An 18,079-nucleotide genomic window follows, 5' to 3' on the forward strand; every position below is an offset into this window, starting at 1 on the left:
TGGATTGTTTGTATTTCCCTCTTAATATCATATTTCTCATCCTTTCTTGGTTGACATCTCATGTCAGGGATATATTGTATTTTGACGGGGAGAAATTGGATTAGAAAAATCTAATCAGAAAGTTAGACGGAAATCGTACCAAAGTTTTGTGCGAAATCAAATTACAAGCGTCTTTTTGTGGAAAAGCCAGTTTTACATTTTTCCGTGTGACGTTTTGAGCTGTCGGGGGCAGCAATGAGCCCCGGGGCGCCTGCGCTACCGGAAATAGAAAAGGAGAAGAAGAACTCTGCACGCTTAAGCAAGGATAGTTGTGAAACCACAAGCTAACTGAGCTAATGCTGGACTAAAACTGTTCTTCATGTGTTGTGTTGTGTGTCAGTAGGACTCTTTACCCTCGGAGCTGTAGCAGTAAATCAGAAGGAGGAATTTAAACTGTCCCAGCGTGAAGAAATGAGCTCGATCCGAGAGGAAGGTAACCATGCTGTTCTAGCTTCCTTACCCTGCTAACCCTGAACTTGATATTTTTTATGAATGAAAAAAGAAACCAGTTGCTAAAAGTGTATCAACAAGTCCCTTGTTAAGATAAGAATAAGGAGTGTGCTACATTAGCAGTGAACAGGACTGTTAGCTAACTGAACTGTTACCATCACAGTGTTTAACCTTGACCAGCGACCATAGCGACATTATTAGAGGATGTCATGTTGCACTTATTACAGTGACTTACCTTAACATGTTTTTCATAGAAAGTCACCCCCAGTCCACTCATTCTCGTGACTAAAAGTCATGGTTTTCTCTCTCATTGACATCATGAAAACACCTTGATGTTTTGGAAGATAACAGACATACATGTCAGAAGCTAATTTGGACCATAAATAAGGTCCTGGGTGATTTATTGGACAGGCTCCAGTAAAGACTGTGCTAGACAATGTTTAAATGGTGAACTTCATTTAAACATTGTCCAGCAGTATGTCCAGTACCTGTGTTATGACTTGTTAGTCTCAGAAAGTTTAGTAGATGCTGTAGATGTAATTTAGAAAGCCTTTATGTTGAATTAAGTGGACACAGGACTTATAACTAATGATTTGTTTCCACATTTTACACGACAGGTAAAGACCAAATCATCTTTGTCACCAAAGAGGATCATGCAACACCCAGCAGTGCTGAACTCGTAGAGGAAGATCCTAATGACCCATATGAGGAGCGAGGTGAGGAGCAGTAACGCTACCAAGAGTAACCTGTCATCAGGCTAAACTGTAGCTTTGGTGAAGTTTGAAAAACGCATGTTTATTACCCGTGTATTAACTTAAACCACCACCATCTTGTCCTAGGTCTGATTCTTCCCAGTGGGGAGATCAACTGGAACTGCCCCTGCCTGGGTGGGATGGCCAGTGGTCCCTGTGGGACTGATTTTAAGGATGCCTTCTCCTGTTTTCACTATAGTAAGGAGGAGGTGAAGGGCTCTGAGTGCCTGGAGCAGTTCAGGGCCATGCAGGAGTGTATGCAGCGTTACCCAGAGCTCTATCCTCAAGAAGATGACAAGGTGTCAGAAACAGACAAGACCTCACAAGACTCTGCATCTGCAGAAATATCCGGTGCAAACTCAACATCTCCTACTGTGCAAGACTCTAATACTACACAACCCAACACAGAGGGCTCAGTGGAAAGCTAATGGTGAGCCTTAGTGGCAACATGAGCCACACGAATTTAAAGTCCAGCTGAAATCTCATTTAGTCTAACGATGAGAGACCAACCAATATGGGATTTTTAAGGCCAATATCCATATTGGTATTTGAGAATAAAATAAATGTATGTATCGGCTGGTTTATTTTTTTTCTTGGTAATTAGGTTACGCAGAATATTTTACAGTTGAGCTGTAAACATTATTAAAAATGACAGTAACAGTAAATGAAAGATGAGTTTTGTAATTTTGTTAACTAAAAATGAACTCCTTATGAATAATATGTAGTGAGCCACAAGAAATTAAAATCCAGCTGAAATCGTATTTTGTCATCCCTTTTTGCCATCAAAATAAAGTCAACACATCACGGCCGGTTGCGGAACAAGACAAGAGACTGACTATGTATGGTTAGCGGTAGTGAAGAGTAAAGACCACACCAGCATCTGAACTGATTGAAGTTATATCTGCAAGTAGATTTACATGCTGTTTAACGTGCTGCAGCTCATCAACAAATTAGCTACCTACCCTGCAAACTGACATTAGTAGTGCAGTTTTCCTCTGTGAATGTTTGGTCACTCATTCCAACAAGCTATGGTGAGGACAGGACGTGTATTTCTAAGTTAGATAAGTAAAGCCAATGTGGGTTGTTGTTCGAAGTCTGTGTCTACTGCTGTATGCAAATATCATTCAAAATGAGGATGGCTGTAGACGGTGAGCTTAAGGTATTAAGATGAATTGAAGCCAATGAAACACATGTACGCTGTAGCAGACAGCCACATCATGTGACATTTACTTTTAGTTGGACTTAAATCATTCTATTTATGATTAAATGATCATTTACTTTTGTAAAACTAATACATTGATTTCAATGAAAAAACGACTATCTTGAGTGTTAACTTCATGTTATTCAATCCTGTCTTTGGGTTAATGCAAAAGAGTATTTAATACAACCAAGAGCGTACAGGACCAAGCTTAGAGGTGTATAGTGCATATTTTAGTCATTTCCTTTGTGTCAAGATACTTCTATCTTGCCCATGCTGTGTGATCTACCATATCTTGGTCTGAAAATGTAAGATTAAAGTGAAATATTTTCTTTTTCAGTATGTTGCATTTTAGATGTAAATTATTTGTTGTTCAAAGTTTACATTCATATTAAACTTTGACTCAAATTTACATTAGTAATCTTACCGATCAAGTTGCTAAATTCACAAAGGTGTGAAGAATGTACTGAAGAAAACTTTCTACTGTGATATCTTTGAGTCGTGTGTTTCCACAGTCCCCCTCTGTCCTGTGACACTGCATTTATTCTGCTAATTTATAACCAGATTTAAAAACATTTACCTCAACTGAAGCATTTGTGTGCAACAAAGGACTGATTGGAGTGATTTGAAGTGAATATTGTTGAATGTTTTCTAATAAAATGTATTATACCTGTTTTGGTTCTTGTGAGGTATTATTGTTGTTTATCCCTTTATATTTCCTCAAGCCTGACATTGCAACAATGACATTATACTGTAGAGGGGGGTAACTCTCAGTTGACCATAAACGAGTTACACTAGAAATACTCGAATATCGTTACATACATACTTTATATTAAAGGATTTGTGTTGTAAATCAAGGTATTTAATAAAGATGATAATGTATTAATTAATTTAATGATTATAACTAGCTACTTTGTTGTTTCGTGCATTTCACCCTCCTTAAGTGCAAAATATTGACATGTAAGCTTGATTTTATTTAACTGAGTTACATCGCAAGCTGTAGGGATCAGAGGTCTGTGGCAGTGTTTGTCCACTGAAGCATGTGCCACTTCAAACTCCGTCAGGGATCAATAATTACCAAACACCCTTTTCCATCCGTGCAGTACCATTGGTGGATTGCGAAGGGCAAAGAGGACTAAAAAGCCAATGAGACGATAAGGCAAAGAGTGATCACCCTCAAATCTTCAGATGTGCACAGCCTTCCGTTGCATAGGGGACCATTTGCAGTGAGAGCCGCCTTCAGTCTCCGGTGTGACCTCTGTGTGAGACAGAAAATACTCAACACGATGTCTTCTTTAAAGGAGATATGCAGTGGTTTACCCCTGGACCCTTTGCCCACTAACCGGGGAAGAGACCCCAACGTGCCACATGCACCTGTGCGGACCCCCAACCTTACTGCAGAGGAGGAGCGGGTGAGTAACATACGCAAATTTCTGTAAATTTAAAGTCACCAGTAATTTGTGAATCACGTATCCAGTGAAATTTTATGACTTCTTAAATACAGGTAACTCATAACATTAATAATGGCTGCTTTCCATGTTGTGCAAACCTAAATGGAACAGATCAAATAATTAATGTCATTAGCCACACCAGTGCTTTTCCAAAATACTTTAATATTAGTGAACTAAACTGTAGTATTATATGTGTAATGGTATGGAAACACTACACATGGACTGGTGTGGCTCGAAACTGTTAAACTATCAAAAGGAAAGTCAGGCTACTTTTAGACCTAATGGTGAAGTAATGTGAGAGTGATCTAAGCGAGGCTGCAGAATCACTGTCATGTCAGACAATTGCTTTACTATAAATGTGTCAGTAGAAGCACAACTATTACGCCATGCTGTGTACTCTGACTTATTGCATCACCATTGTTGGCCTATGGGCTGCCCTACAAAATTGATTATTTTCTAAGGTTGTCAACTGATTGCCCAAACTTAGAGCAAAGGCTTCAGGCAATAATTACAAGAGGCACAGTGAGAGCTCAACCTGTTCGATTAAGTGTAAAAGATCTACTCATCCATCTGACTTGATCTGGTGAAACATTGATTTGCACTGTACTGTGTGTGTTCACTAACCTACTGTAAATGCCTCTTTCCTCTAGTTGGCGCTGAGAAATGCATTGCGGTATTTCCCCCCCTCCCACCACGCAACACTTGCACCCGAATTTGCTCAAGAGCTGCGACAGTATGGGCACATCTACATGTACCGCTTCTGCCCCATGTTACGCATAAGGTGAGGCAGCCTGAGAGCCCAACTGGATTTTTCAGGCCAATATCCATATTGATATTTGAGAGGAAAGTAAATTAAGATTAATCCTTTTCCCCCCTTTCCCTTTTTAGCACATACAATTAAATATAAATATTTAAATTTGCTAATTAGGTTATGACAAAGATATATACTGAGGAGGAATCTCACTTTAAAATGGTATTGTCTGTTTTTTCTTCATTTCACCACAACCGTGATTTGAGCTTCCCTCTGTTTCCTCAGAGCTTACCCCATAGATCAGTACCCATGCCGCACACGTCAAGCAGCCTCCATGATGCTGATGATCATGAACAACCTGGACCCAGCAGTTGCTCAGGTGAGCCGCTAACCACCTCACTAACTATGCTCGCTGAATCTCTGTGTGAAGTCTTCTGTTTAATTTACTGTCTCGATGACAGCTTAATTTTTCTTTGTCCTCCAGTTCCCACAGGAGCTTGTCACCTACGGAGGGAATGGACAAGTGTTTAGTAACTGGGCCCAGGTAAGCCCTACGGTAGCTTGTGTTCATGTAGTGGAGTTGGTAATAATGTATTGAGTATAAATGGAGGAATATTAATTATTTGTATGTGTGTGTGTGGGGGGGTGCAGTTTCGCCTGGTTATGCGTTACCTGAGTGAGATGACAGAGGAACAAACGCTGGTCATGTACAGCGGTCATCCCATGGGCCTGTTCCCAAGTCTGCCGTCCTCACCTCGCGCCATCATCACCAGTGGCATGGTACCTGCAACACACATCGATACTTGTATCCCTGTGTACTAACATACTCATACTTGATCGTACTTTTTTTTCATCCCCCAGGTTATTCCAAATTACTCCTCCAAAGAGCAGTATGAAAAGATGTTTGCCCTTGGTGTGTCAATGTGAGTTTTTTAAGGTGCTTTTCATCCTGTTATTTGCTTTCTCTATGATCTTTAACATCTCCCATGTGGGTGCAGATGTCTTGATGTGTGAAATGTGTTCTTTTAATTGTCCATTTTCAGGTACGGTCAAATGACAGCAGGCAGCTACTGCTACATTGGACCTCAAGGGATTGTTCATGGCACCATGGTTTGTGACATAAAGAAATAAAATGATGGGCACACAGGACTCCAGTATTTCTTTAATCAAAATATGGATTACTTTTAAACAGCGGATCCCAACGTGAGGGAGAAGTTGTAAGATTAGTGTCATAAGACAAGAAGAAAGCCAATTCATCCAACCAAAATTATACTTATTTTTTAGACTTTGCTTTATTGTTTTTTTTTTATTGTGAAATACTGGAGATTTTCACCTCTTCACACCCATAAAATGTATTTAAATGGAACAATCTGAGGAGGTTACAGTATACATTTCTTTGTATTAACAGGTCACATGTCAGGTTGGGAACCACTGCTTTAAATTATACCATTTGGTGTACATATCATGTTGGAGTTTCTGTTTTTTTACTTGTTTCCTTGTGTTTTTCTGTGTAGCTGACTGTGCTGAATGCCGGCAGGAGGTACCTGGGCTCTGATGACTTAAGGGGGCGTGTCTTTGTGACCTCCGGCCTGGGGGGCATGAGTGGAGCTCAGGCTAAAGCTGCTGTCATTGCTGGTTGTGTTGGCGTGATTGCAGAGGTCAGCTTATATTAAGTCATTTCCTGTCAAACCTCACTGCTGACTGAGCAAGACTGAAGCAAGTCCTATATGTCAATGTGACTGTGTGAATTTGATTTCTATGTAGGTGGATGAGGCTCCTCTTAGGAAGAGACATGAGCAGGGCTGGCTGATGGAGGTCACCAGCAGCATAGAGGACTGCATCAAACGCATCAGGTAACAAAAAGAAAAATTAATATCGAAGTAATTCTTCCATTCACCTATTATCAATGGTCAGGGGAGTTTTGCTTTAACAAACCTTTAGTGTGTGCGTGTGTGTCTCTGTATGGCTGTGATGAGACATCAAATTGGCATATCCAGTAAATCTAGAATTGCAGTACTTGCTGAATGAATCAGCAGCCCTGGCAGTATGATGTATTCACACCCTTTACCTAAGTAAAAGTAGCAATACCACTCTGTAAAAACACTCAGTTACAAGTGAAAGTCCTGGATTTAAAACAAGATAGTTGTACTCAAAGTATCAAAAGTAAAAGTACTCAGAAAAATGCCCACCTTGATGTATCATATTGTTATATACTGTTTTATATTATTAAAATATTTGTTCAATATTTTGAGATATACACTTTTTGTTAGATGAGAAAATTAATACCACTCTTGTGTCTGTACGGTAAATATATAGCTACCTCCAGCAGCTGGTTAGCTTAGCATTGCAGGGGAAATAAATACACTGCCTTTGTCCAAAGATAACAACATCCGCTTACCAGCTTATGAATTCAGTAATTGTATCTTATTTGTTTAGTCCGTTTAAAAACTGAAGTGTAAAATTAACATGTTGTAGTTTTCCGTGGTAATGTGCTGAACAATTTCTCAACCGGGTCATTAACGTCTGTCTTTCGACAGAGCTTAGCTGATTCCCCCCGTTTCCAGTCTTGATGCTAAGCTAATCAGCTGTAGCCTCATATTTAATACCTAATTTATAAGCTCATTATGTTTTGTACTTACATTTTGTACTATGTGAAAAGTATATATTTTTTTGATATAATGTGAAGTTGAAGTATAAAATGACATGAAATGGATGTACTCAGGTATAGTACAAGTACAACAAGTGTTTACTAAGTACATTACTTGAGTAAATGTACTTTACATTCCACCATGGTAAGATGTATCCTATAACAGAACCTGTCTGCTGTACAATGCACTAATTCTTATTATTTTTTATGTTTTCAGGGAGGCCAAGACCTCCAAGACTCCCCTCAGTCTGGGTTACCATGGCAACATTGTAGACTTGTGGTGAGTGAGAGGTGAAAACGTTTCGGCTACCCAATAGAGGACGACATCGGCTTGCAGCTACAGTGCAAGAGCCAGCTTTTTTTTTACATACTCTTGAAGTCTGTGTCCTACTTTTCTAACGTTCTGAACAGGGAGAGGCTCCTGCTGGAGTATGAGAGGACTGGGCAGCTCTTGGTGGACTTGGGTTCAGACCAGACCTCCCTTCACAACCCATATAATGGAGGCTACTACCCAGTCCAACTCAGCTTCCGCCAGGCAAATCAGCTCATGTCGACTGATCCTAATCGTTTCCGAACTATGGTCCAAGAAAGGTCAAATTAATCACACAGATGGGCTATGGTTTATTTCCTGTAGTATATGGGTGCATTAAGCTGAAATAACCCATGTTTTACATATGATCACAGCCTCAGAAGACACGTTAAGGCCATCAACAAGCTGTCTGATGCTGGTATGTTCTTCTGGGACTATGGCAACGCATTTCTCCTGGAGGCCCAGAGAGCTGGTCAGTAGCTTAACACTCACACACAAGTCATACACTCAGTATATATCATCATTATCATTCAGTCCATGACATACCGATGAAGAGGCTCGCGTTTCTTGTTTTTAATAGGGGCAGAGGTAGAAAAGGTTGGTGGAGGAGCTACAGAATTCCGCTACCCTTCTTATGTCCAGCACATCATGGGGTGAGACATTTTCTCATTTGTTTAATCTAGCATTGATCCTGTAACAGGACTGTAGGAAAAGACAGAACAGTAAACTGATCAGATCTGCCCTTCCTGGTATAAATAGTTTGTCATCTCTCTCCATCTGCCGTCGCCTCAGGGACATTTTCTCTTTGGGCTTTGGGCCGTTTCGCTGGGTATGCACATCTGGCGACCCCCACGATCTTGCTGTAACGGACGATATTGCTGCTACTGTCCTAGAGGAAATAAGTGCCAATGTGACTGATCGCATCAGTCAGCAATATAATGACAACATCCATTGGATCAGAGAGGCCGGAAAACACAAAATGGTCAGTAACTTTCTTCAGAAACCAACGCCTACTTTTGTTCTCTCCTAAGAGATATGCAGCTGCAATAAGCTGATTTCCTCTGTGGATTTTCTTTGTTCAGGTTGTTGGATCCCAAGCCAGAATCCTCTACTCTGACCAGAGAGGAAGAGTCTGCATCGCTTTGGCTATCAACCGGGCTATCGCTGATGGAAGAGTTTCAGTAAGAGGATAAACTGTCTGCTAAGGAGATCTTTTTCTTGCTTACTGTGGTCTGCATGATGTCAAGTTTTCACTGCAGTCTCCACAGTGTTTCATGTTATTCCTGTTGCTCAGGCTCCTGTGGTTATCAGCAGAGACCATCATGACGTTAGTGGCACAGACAGTCCCTTCAGAGAAACCTCTAATGTGTATGATGGATCTGCCTTCTGTGCAGGTATGTGGTGTGTTCACTACAGCTGTACACAAGTTGAATCTGCAGTTTAATGACAATTGGTCTTTTATAGACAGAAGCACACAGGTCCTGCTGTTGACTGTGATACATAACCTCAAGCAAGTTGAAAGTCTCTGCAAATTGATTTTCATATCATACTGATATAAAGATGACATGAGAAGAATACTAAAAGAATTGTAGTCTAAAACTAACAACACATGATGAGCACTCGTTGCTTGGTTTGGAGGTTTTCGTCTCTCTGTTGGAAAACAATGGCTCAGATGGTGCACAGGGCAAAGACACTGTAATATTCATCATGTGTTGTCAGTTTTATGCTTTGTTCTGTGGGCAGTGATGCAATTTAACTTGACTCGGGAGTGGAGAAATTGTGACAGATGATCAAACACAAGGGAGCAGCACAACAGCCCACGCAGACAGTAGCTGCGTTCGAGGTTTTTGGCTTTGCCCACAAACTCATAAACTTGTCTACATACAGCCTCCGTTTCCTTTCCCCCAGCTGTCCTGTCTCTCTTCATCCAAATAAAACCGTAACACTGTAGGAATCATTTCAAGTGCTCACAGTGTGTTCCCTCTACAGACATGGCGGTCCAGAACTTTGTCGGCGATGCGTTCAGGGGCGCCACATGGGTAGCCCTGCACAATGGTGGTGGTGTTGGCTGGTAAGGCCAGCTGGTCATCCAGTAAATAGTAATCTGTGTGAACAGCTATTGTCATTCATCAAAGCTAAATAAAACTAATACTTCACCAAGTCAGTGTGTTTATTACTTTATCTCTCGTCTTACCTACAGGGGCGAGGTAATGAATGGAGGGTTTGGTTTGCTACTGGACGGCTCAGAGGACGCAGCAAAGCGTGCCAGTCTGATGCTCAACTGGGACGTCTCCAATGGGGTGAGAGCGTGGCAAGAAGAGCAGCGTGATAGCATCCAGCCTCACTTACTGTTTTCAGTCTTGCAATGATGACTGCTGGCGGGCTCTGATTTGGTTCTGTGCTCTGCAGGTGGCTCGTCGCTGCTGGTCTGGAAACTCCAATGCCTATGAGACCATCCAGCGCACAATGGAGGAGAACAGACAGCTGCGTGTCACCATGCCCTTTCCAGTACAGGATGAGCGTGTGCTCGACCGTGCCCTGCAGGGCTAGCCAACACTTTAGCATAGGTTAACAGCCAGTTACACACAGCCACACAGCAAAGGGAACATTTAGTCAGTACTCAAGTACTTAATGAATCAGTGTTGTTACTTGAGTTGTCATGAATACACAGAATGCAAAATTGGCTACCATATTATACTAGGCTGTTTAAATAATTCCAGTTTAATCTGCAAGAATATATTCTTTATTCTTTTGTGCTGAAAATTAAACCACACACCTGTATGAATAATAAAGCCCATTTAAACATATTTCGGTAATCTACAAAAATAATTTGTCCAATAAAGTCGGTCAAAATGTCAGTGACAGGTCAATGCCAGAGAAATGTGGTTATGATTAATTTTATATTGTGCAAAATAGAAATGAAAATGTTGTAAAAAGCAGCAGGTAAAGACAGAACTGTCAACCAACAGGTTGGTTCCTGTCTTCAGCTACGGATATTTTGGTGCTGAATAAGAGCACCCTGTCATTAAGCACATTGCCAGGCAAACACAGACCAATGACATCACACAGCATTCTTAACAAAGTAACAAAATGCGGTGCACTGGGTGTCACAACCTGGCTCAGAAGTATGTAAGAAGGGTCACAAAGTTCTAAGTAATGCAAATGTTTCAATTAAATACATGAAATAGAAATGCTGTGTGATGGTACGCACATCAGAAGTCCTGGAAGGAAAGAGGGGAGCACAGCCAACCTTATAAGACAAACAAAAATAGGGTGACCCTGGCGCCATGATACTGTTCATGTCAGATTTCTTGGCACCCTGTGTGCGCCCTGGTAAGGCCATGACATCCTTTGAAGATCTCTCACACTGCCAACCTCCTAATGCCACGCACCTAATTTCTTAGTTAATTGGCTTTGTGGACATTCTACATACACAGTTGGGCACATTTTACCTACAATCTGTGTGGCTCAGAATTAAAATGGTCTGTTTTTTCGCAGAATGAAATGTGGTGAGGAGAGAGAGAGATTGTACAAAACTGTGGGGACACAATATTATTATTTTAAGGGGTCCAGTTTCCATCCTTACGCCCCTGGACTTGAACCATGTACTTATTACATTGATGTCTGGTCATAGCTGTTGGTCGTTTGTTCTCTCCACTGGTTACCCTGCCGTGCGTCTTTACGCGTGATTGTTCCTTTAAGAAAATGAATTTGAGCCGCTCCGCGCTGACGTAAGGGAATTGGAGAGGTTTGTGTGCCCTGCAGGAAGAGGCAGATCACCGTGATGAGGGCCAGGCAGGGGTACCGGATTTCTTCAGCATTTTCCTTTCTCTCCGTTATTTAGTGTGTTTTTACTATCTCACATCCAGTGATCAGGTGGAGGCTTTTCAAGTTCTCTATGCCAGCGTAATGGTGGCATTTCAGACCCCCGCCCTTTTCTGTATTCCAAGTTTTTTGTGTTTTTTTTAGATTTCATGCCTCATTCTGCTCGTACAGTTTTTCAAAGTGCGTCGAGATGTTCTGTCGCGAAGTAGGAAACTCCTCTGGACGTACGCGGATGAACTATTTTTTCTGTTGCAGAGACTGATCAGATTTGCTCTGCATTACTGTTGGCTTTTACAGAAAAAAACATGCATCATAACCAGGAGGAGCAGTCGGTAAATCCAATTACTGCGCAGCACGGGACAGCGCACCACAGTGACACCCACAGCCTGGGGAGCAGCTTGGGCAGCAGCCTCACTGACCTCCAGCCACCTGCTTACTCCAAACTGGAGTTCAGGAGAAATTCAGTGTCAGATGATTATAAGATCACAACCCAGGTCCTCGGCCTGGGAATCAATGGCAAAGTGCTGGAATGTTACTGCAAGAAAACAGGAGAGAAGTGTGCCCTCAAGGTGTGTGTGTTTGTCTGCTTCCTGTGTGATCTAAACATCCTCTGGAGGCCGCTGTCACTGAAAAGAAACAGAGTACTCATCAATTATTCATTTCTTTTCTGTGGTCTCCACCAGTTTAATGGTGTCTTACACTGGAAGTCTGTCCAGAATTTAGATTTAATGTTTTGTGATGTTGGGTGGATTTTATGTGACGCAGATAAAATATCAATTCAACCATGGATTCATGTGGCAGTAACTTGAAAGCAAATCCAGTTACTGGGCTACCCAGACAGTGTACATGCCTGTCAGACAGTGATGTGCTGTCTGGGATGCTTGGATATTGTGTCAGACAATGATCTGCTGTGTTAATACTTAACATCACCATCTGACATTTAACAAAGTAAAAACCTAAAAACTATTCAACATTAGTATTCAGCTTATTAAGTGTGCACAGTGATTTTTAAAAGCTAACTTTAAATATAGGAGCTAAGCAAAGCCTTAAGAAAAAACAAACAGGAAGGGCAGCCTCATAAGTACCTCCCCATGTTTTCTTTGGGATATATTTGGTGGTAAGACACGACCAAAAAGGTTTGAAGAAATGTGAAGCGCTACGTAGCTCTAACCGTGTAAGTGAGTGGTAATGCTGTGATCTGTGCATAGATGCTTTGGAGGAAAGTCACACCATTTATAAACATTCATATCTGAGCTTTTTTTCATCCTCCAGTTCTCAAAAAGACATTGTAATGTCCACAAGGGTTTGGGCTGGGGTCTGCATGTCTGGAAAAATAGGATTTCCTCTACTCCACAGTGTGTGATACCACATCTGCAGCACTGTGTCTTTAAAGTGGAATCATATTACTAAACGCAGTCTTCACTCTTAATGTTCTCTACAGAAATGACTGCTTGGCAAACAGCTGCAGATTAATGGCTTTAATAGTGGCCACTGATAGTGCTGTAAACAGTGAGTGTCTTGTCTGGCATGTGTTTGCCTCTGTGGGTTTATTGATTTCTTGGCAAGGATGTCAAACTGATCTTTTAAAACAATCAATTAAGCGTATCTACCTTGGAGACTGTGACTGGCAGCGACAAATGAGAAACAGAAGCATTTCATTGATGTGTTTTTTGTGATGTGGAGCAGATCCTGTATGATACTCCTAAAGCTAGACGAGAGGTTGAGCTGCACTGGCGAGTTTCCGGAGGTCCCCACATTGTCCGAATACTCAGCCTGTATGAGAACATGCACCAGGGGAAGAAATGTCTCCTCATCATAATGGAGTGGTGAGCATTCCCTGCACGAAGTTATATTTATTGTCTGCTCATATTAGGCCTTAAAGGGAAAACATTTTTTATAATGTAGTGCAGCTTTGTGTTAATTTATGAATTTCAAAAATTCTCTTTACGCTGAACAGCAGAGAGACATTTTATGAATTCAAACATTCATATTTGAATAATAGAGCAGCAAGCATGGTATCTGGATCCAGATGAGGTTGTTGTTTTAGCTCTCACCTGGCATAACAATGCAAATCAAATGCACCTTTGGGAGTGGAGTTTAGTTTTGCACTTGCATTTGATTTTATACTTTGGGGAAAACCGCACAGTTGCTCAACAGATGCGCATACACAAATACAAATACGGTTTCTGTTTGCGTCTCAAATAAAAAAAACTCAATCCCGATTGTTCTTTGTTCCCAAAGGCTTCTTCCACACTGCAGCTTGTGCTTTTAAAAAATATATTTATTTTAAATAGCTTATGGTGGGTACTCTTTGTTTACATTGTCCCAAAGAACATAGTATAGGCTACCTCTTATATCTTTTTTTTTTAGATTTTTAAAAAATATTCTTTGGGTAGCAATAACACTCCAGTTTGAGCTTTTTCCTCCATGTCCATATAGAGTAGTTTTCAGTGTTATTTTGTTCTTTGTTTAAATTCGACTAATAATTAAACTCAGATTCAAAGACAAAGGGAAAACGTAAGTGAGTCATCACAGTGCAGTGCAACAGAGGGACAAGATGCTCATAATCCATTGTTTGATTTGATAGATTTGTTTGCTGCAGAATCGACTTGCCGAGATTCATTTGCATCTCTGACCACATGTTAATGTGGCTTGAGTGACGGGATGCCTTTGAATCCCGATTGTGCTTTGGCCTGTGTTCGCAGTCACACCTGCATTTAGCACCATCCACATGTTTGAATTAGTTATCATGGCCTTTGACAGACGACAGTTTGTATTGGCATATGGAAACACCATAATCTGCACTTTGAAATAAAGCTCATTTGGAAATGTGATGTCAAACTTTGAGCTATAGAATCAAGTGTCTCCTGCAAACACCTTCATCTCACTTACATCTTATGTGTTTGTATTTACTTTATATTGTAAAATGAACACAAGAGCTTGATGTAAATTCTGTTTTGGGGCAGACTTTCCCTTTAATGCATCCTTATAGCGTGAGTTATCTGAGTCTGCCATGGCTCAGAAGACTGGACTCATCTGAGCAGTAAATGGTGAGGCACAATGACTTGCTTTGTTAACAAACCATGATTGCAGCGGAGAACTGCCGTTGTTCGCCAAGAGTCCCCTCACTGCCCCAGTTCTGATCTCTTTGTCAATCTTGTCTCAGTATGGAGGGAGGGGAGCTGTTCAGTCGCATTCAGGCCAGAGGGGACCAGGCTTTCACGGAGAGAGGTGGGGCGGAGTTCACATTAAGCAATTTCAAATGATCGGTTTCTATTTTGTGTCCTTTACATGTCACATCTATTTCATGTCTTTCCATCAGAGGCATCAGAGATCATGCATGACATCGGCACAGCCATAGAGTACCTCCACCACATGGACATTGCTCATAGGGATGTAAAGGTACTGCTGCTGTCAAAGTAATTCTTCACAGAGAACGTAAGGAAGAGTATCTAGCTTTTCAATCTCTAATTGTTTTTTCTCTACAGCCTGAAAACCTGCTCTATACCACGAAGGAGAGTAACGCTACACTAAAACTGACTGACTTTGGCTTTGCTAAGGAGACCATGCTGCACAACTCCCTGCAAACTCCTTGTTACACACCATATTATGTCGGTGAGTGTTTACTGTCATAGTAAGAGTCTTAGTGAAATCAGTAGGTACACTGCATTTGTGCCAATATTACAAAAGTGCTATTACAGGCAAAGCTTTTGGAAATGGTTGCCCTCTTTCACTCTCGTGCTGTCCATGTGTGTCTGCATATCGAGCTGCTTTTGTGCAAGTGTGTGTTTCATTATTTACGTCATTGTGTTGTTTTGTGTCTGTATCTATTTGTTTATTCAGCCCCAGAGGTGCTTGGGCCAGAGAAATATGACAAATCTTGTGACATGTGGTCTCTCGGCGTCATAATGTACATTCTGTGAGTATCATGTGCGTGTGAAGCGGATTCAACTTAATTAAACATCTATAGCTATTCTGGTGTAATGTGTGTTGATGTTCAGCTCTGTGTTTTGATTAAAGAACACAGCAATATAAAATAGTTTATTCTTCTCTTTTCTTTTTCTTTTTTTTTTGTATTAGTCTGTGTGGGTTTCCTCCGTTCTACTCAAACACAGGTCAGGCCATCTCTCCAGGCATGAAGCAGAGGATCAGGTTGGGCCAATATGAGTTCCCCAACCCTGAGTGGGCTGACGTTTCTGAGGAAGGTCAGGATTTGCACATAATATTCATCAATAGTAAGAGAAAGATTTCATGACTGTGACATGGTTGTATACACATCCATTACATATAGTTCTCACTTTGTATGAAAATCAGCAAAGGAAGTTATGAATATGGCCTAAATAACATTCACAATACAAATTAATATTCCAATTGCAGTTCCCCTCAGCTCAACAGAGCATTTCAGTGATAGTCGGCTAATTGTTTTGGTTTTCTGACCGACAACTTTACCGTTTTGGTTCAGCCTCTCCCCTCTCTTGTTTCCAGGCACAAGCAGCTGTTTTCTGCTAAAAAAGAAAAAAAGCTCTCATAAATCGACTGTACACTACCTGACCTGCACCAAATGACAGACAAAGTTAGCGACTAGCTGGTGAACATATTTTTCTCAGGAATTGGTAGACCACAAATTCAGCCTAAGGTGAACATTAGACTTAAACATTCACCAGGTGGCCAGAAACACAACTCTGAATGAAAGATAACATTGCTCTGTATTTGCTGTATGAGTAGGGGAGACCGGGTATGGTTGTAACAATGGGAAAACACCAATTCCACCAATTAGAGATAAGATAGGAGTCATGAGATCATTTCAGTATTTACCTGCTTCCTCCCCAACCAGGCATGCAGTTTGTCAAATCTGGAAACAGGCACATTCAGAATATATAGAGAAAAAACTGATTTTGAGGTCAGAAAGTAAATTTTTTGACCAAGACTATATTTTGTTTATTATCTATACTATTGCAGATACAACTGTTTGACTTATCAATCCATCTATCGTCAGCCGCTTATCCTGCGTACAGGGTTGCGGGGGGGGGAGCCAGTCCCAGCTGACATTGACTTATATTAGATTGAATTGTAGTTTCTTAGACAACATGTGATGCAGTTTTCTCTCTGCTAATTTCAAACCACTATGCTAATACAGCTAGCTAAACAATGGCTGACAGGGTGGGGTGGATTGTAACATTTATTTAAAAAGTTTTACAACCATCCCCTATACATACATCCAGGGACTTTCTTTTTATTTTCTATTTTACAGAGTGCCCTATGCAGTCTCTGAGCTCACTATGCCTGTACTCCAGGGTTACCAGCATTCATTTGTCAGCACTGAGACGAGTACTCCCCATTCACATGTTGTTCACATGTTGCCGTATGTATCGGCACTCAGTCTTTTACCTACTCAGTCTCCGTCGGTGGAGATGGTAGAAAAGTGTACGGGCAGCCCGTGCGCCAAAATGTAAAATGTAGAAGAGCCAGTACTGCATACTGATGAGTACTGGCACACTTCAAGCACTGACTGTGACTGAATGTGTGTGATTTAAGAATACACACACACTCGCAGACACACACACACAGATGTTAAGTGTTTCATGTTATTCAAATGTTTTATTTTTGTCCTATGTAGCCAAACAGCTGATCATTCAGTTACTGAAGACAGACCCCAATGAGAGGATGACAATTGGACAGTTCGTGAACCATCCTTGGATTAGTGTAAGTTATCACTTTGTAAGCCCTGTGCCGATAGACCTGTATGTTGCTCCCCCTTTTATTCATAAGTCTTTGTGTTTTTTTTATGCAGCAGTCAATGGTGGTCCCTCCAACACCCCTCCACACCTCTCGTGTTTTGACAGAGGACAGGGAGCTTTGGGACGATGTTAAGGTAGAACCCACTTTGTCTGGATGTGTTTATTTTCAGAATATGACCACAGGATGGCGGTAAAGCACCAGATTTACAGCACAAACTGTCTTATTCTCCCAACAGGAGGAAATGACCAGTGCCCTGGCCACCATGCGTGTTGACTACGACCAGGTGAAGATCAAAGACCTAGACATGTCCAATAATCCTCTGCTCAATAAGAGACGGAAGAGGCCTATGACTGAAGGGTCCGACACAGGAGGAGATGGTGATGGAGGAGTGGTGTGTAATAGTCACAGAGAAGTTACATTTTCTGAAAAGCATGGGGAAATGATTATTTGAGAAAAATAGTATAAAAGTCTGAAAGCCAGAGTGAGCAATATTTTCCCATCTACATGTCACTTTGTTGTATTTTACTCACATTTTCTCCGTCGTTGTTTATTTTGATTGTTACCACTCTGACATTAAAAATACAATGTTGTGTTTTTTTTGTGTTTTACAACTGTGTTGTGTCACTTTTGTACAGAAAAACCTCATTTTACAAAGATTGTTTGATACTAAGAATTATAAAACCTCTTTGGCAACTGTTAGCAGAGATTTCATGGCAGTGTGAGAAGTTGGTTCTTCTTGCTGTAAACAGAGAAAGACTGTATAGAAGTCATAAAATATATTTATTAGGCAAGATTATTTCCAACTAATAAGTCCTCTAGGGGACCTTTATGACGGTTAATTATGTGGGTATTGTAAGATGTACAATCAAAGGAAGTTTAAACTATAAGAGTTCAAGGCGATAACATGCACTTGCACA

At 41.0% G+C, this 18,079-nt stretch overlaps 3 protein-coding genes across 4 annotated transcripts; all 3 read left to right on the forward strand.

The window, feature by feature from the left end:
- The first annotated feature begins 270 nt into the window (after positions 1–270).
- Positions 271–3,113, forward strand: chchd4b (coiled-coil-helix-coiled-coil-helix domain containing 4b). The gene is made up of 3 exons (XM_038697577.1): positions 271–472; positions 1,107–1,205; positions 1,329–3,113. The coding sequence occupies exons 1-3, from the start codon at positions 451–453 to the stop codon at positions 1,667–1,669; spliced, it is 462 nt and encodes a 153-aa protein (XP_038553505.1). The 5' UTR covers positions 271–450; the 3' UTR covers positions 1,670–3,113.
- A 463-nt stretch (positions 3,114–3,576) lies between these two features.
- Positions 3,577–10,405, forward strand: uroc1 (urocanate hydratase 1). Its single transcript, XM_038696274.1, has 19 exons — positions 3,577–3,851; positions 4,541–4,671; positions 4,927–5,020; positions 5,126–5,185; positions 5,293–5,421; positions 5,503–5,564; positions 5,685–5,751; positions 6,156–6,299; positions 6,406–6,494; positions 7,506–7,568; positions 7,700–7,879; positions 7,973–8,070; positions 8,179–8,251; positions 8,391–8,580; positions 8,681–8,779; positions 8,893–8,992; positions 9,588–9,669; positions 9,799–9,898; positions 10,008–10,405. Exons 1-19 carry the CDS (start codon positions 3,726–3,728, stop codon positions 10,146–10,148), a joined length of 2,028 nt encoding a protein of 675 aa, XP_038552202.1. The 5' UTR covers positions 3,577–3,725; the 3' UTR covers positions 10,149–10,405.
- Positions 10,406–10,591: 186 nt separating this feature from the next.
- Positions 10,592–17,770, forward strand: LOC119885927 (MAP kinase-activated protein kinase 2-like). 2 transcript variants are annotated; one of them, XM_038696275.1, is made up of 10 exons: positions 10,592–11,992; positions 13,110–13,249; positions 14,590–14,654; positions 14,746–14,825; positions 14,912–15,038; positions 15,267–15,342; positions 15,504–15,658; positions 17,041–17,126; positions 17,215–17,295; positions 17,398–17,770. In XM_038696275.1, the coding sequence occupies exons 1-10, from the start codon at positions 11,729–11,731 to the stop codon at positions 17,611–17,613; spliced, it is 1,290 nt and encodes a 429-aa protein (XP_038552203.1). In that variant the 5' UTR covers positions 10,592–11,728; the 3' UTR covers positions 17,614–17,770. The 2 variants fall into 2 exon arrangements, with proteins under 2 accessions (XP_038552203.1, XP_038552204.1); XM_038696276.1 differs by having other exon boundaries at positions 11,729–11,992; positions 15,504–15,628; positions 17,398–17,613.
- The last annotated feature ends 309 nt before the right edge of the window (positions 17,771–18,079 follow it).

The sequence above is a fragment of the Micropterus salmoides genome, unplaced genomic scaffold, assembly GCF_014851395.1.
Source record: "Micropterus salmoides isolate LMB-PRFRI ecotype aquatic unplaced genomic scaffold, ASM1485139v1 Ms_hic_scaffold_4, whole genome shotgun sequence".
Classification (NCBI taxonomy): domain Eukaryota; kingdom Metazoa; phylum Chordata; class Actinopteri; order Centrarchiformes; family Centrarchidae; genus Micropterus; species Micropterus salmoides.

What these genes read in the sequence shown, in the direction of transcription:
- chchd4b (XM_038697577.1), top strand. Translation starts at nt 451, where the DNA reads ATGAGCTCGATCCGAGAGGAAG. An exon ending in GAGCTCGATCCGAGAGGAAG is followed by an intron (nt 473 to 1,106) that starts GTAACCATGCTG and finishes TTTACACGACAG; the next exon opens with GTAAAGACCAAATCATCTTT. An exon ending in TGACCCATATGAGGAGCGAG is followed by an intron (nt 1,206 to 1,328) that starts GTGAGGAGCAGT and finishes ATCTTGTCCTAG; the next exon opens with GTCTGATTCTTCCCAGTGGG.
- uroc1 (XM_038696274.1), top strand. Translation starts at nt 3,726, where the DNA reads ATGTCTTCTTTAAAGGAGATATGCAGTGGTTTACCCCTGGACCCTTTG. An exon ending in GACTGCATCAAACGCATCAG is followed by an intron (nt 6,495 to 7,505) that starts GTAACAAAAAGA and finishes TTATGTTTTCAG; the next exon opens with GGAGGCCAAGACCTCCAAGA. An exon ending in TGGATCTGCCTTCTGTGCAG is followed by an intron (nt 8,993 to 9,587) that starts GTATGTGGTGTG and finishes TTCCCTCTACAG; the next exon opens with ACATGGCGGTCCAGAACTTT.
- LOC119885927 (XM_038696275.1), top strand. Translation starts at nt 11,729, where the DNA reads ATGCATCATAACCAGGAGGAGCAGTCGGTAAATCCAATTACTGCGCAG. An exon ending in GAGAGAAGTGTGCCCTCAAG is followed by an intron (nt 11,993 to 13,109) that starts GTGTGTGTGTTT and finishes GATGTGGAGCAG; the next exon opens with ATCCTGTATGATACTCCTAA. An exon ending in TGAACCATCCTTGGATTAGT is followed by an intron (nt 17,127 to 17,214) that starts GTAAGTTATCAC and finishes TTTTTTATGCAG; the next exon opens with CAGTCAATGGTGGTCCCTCC.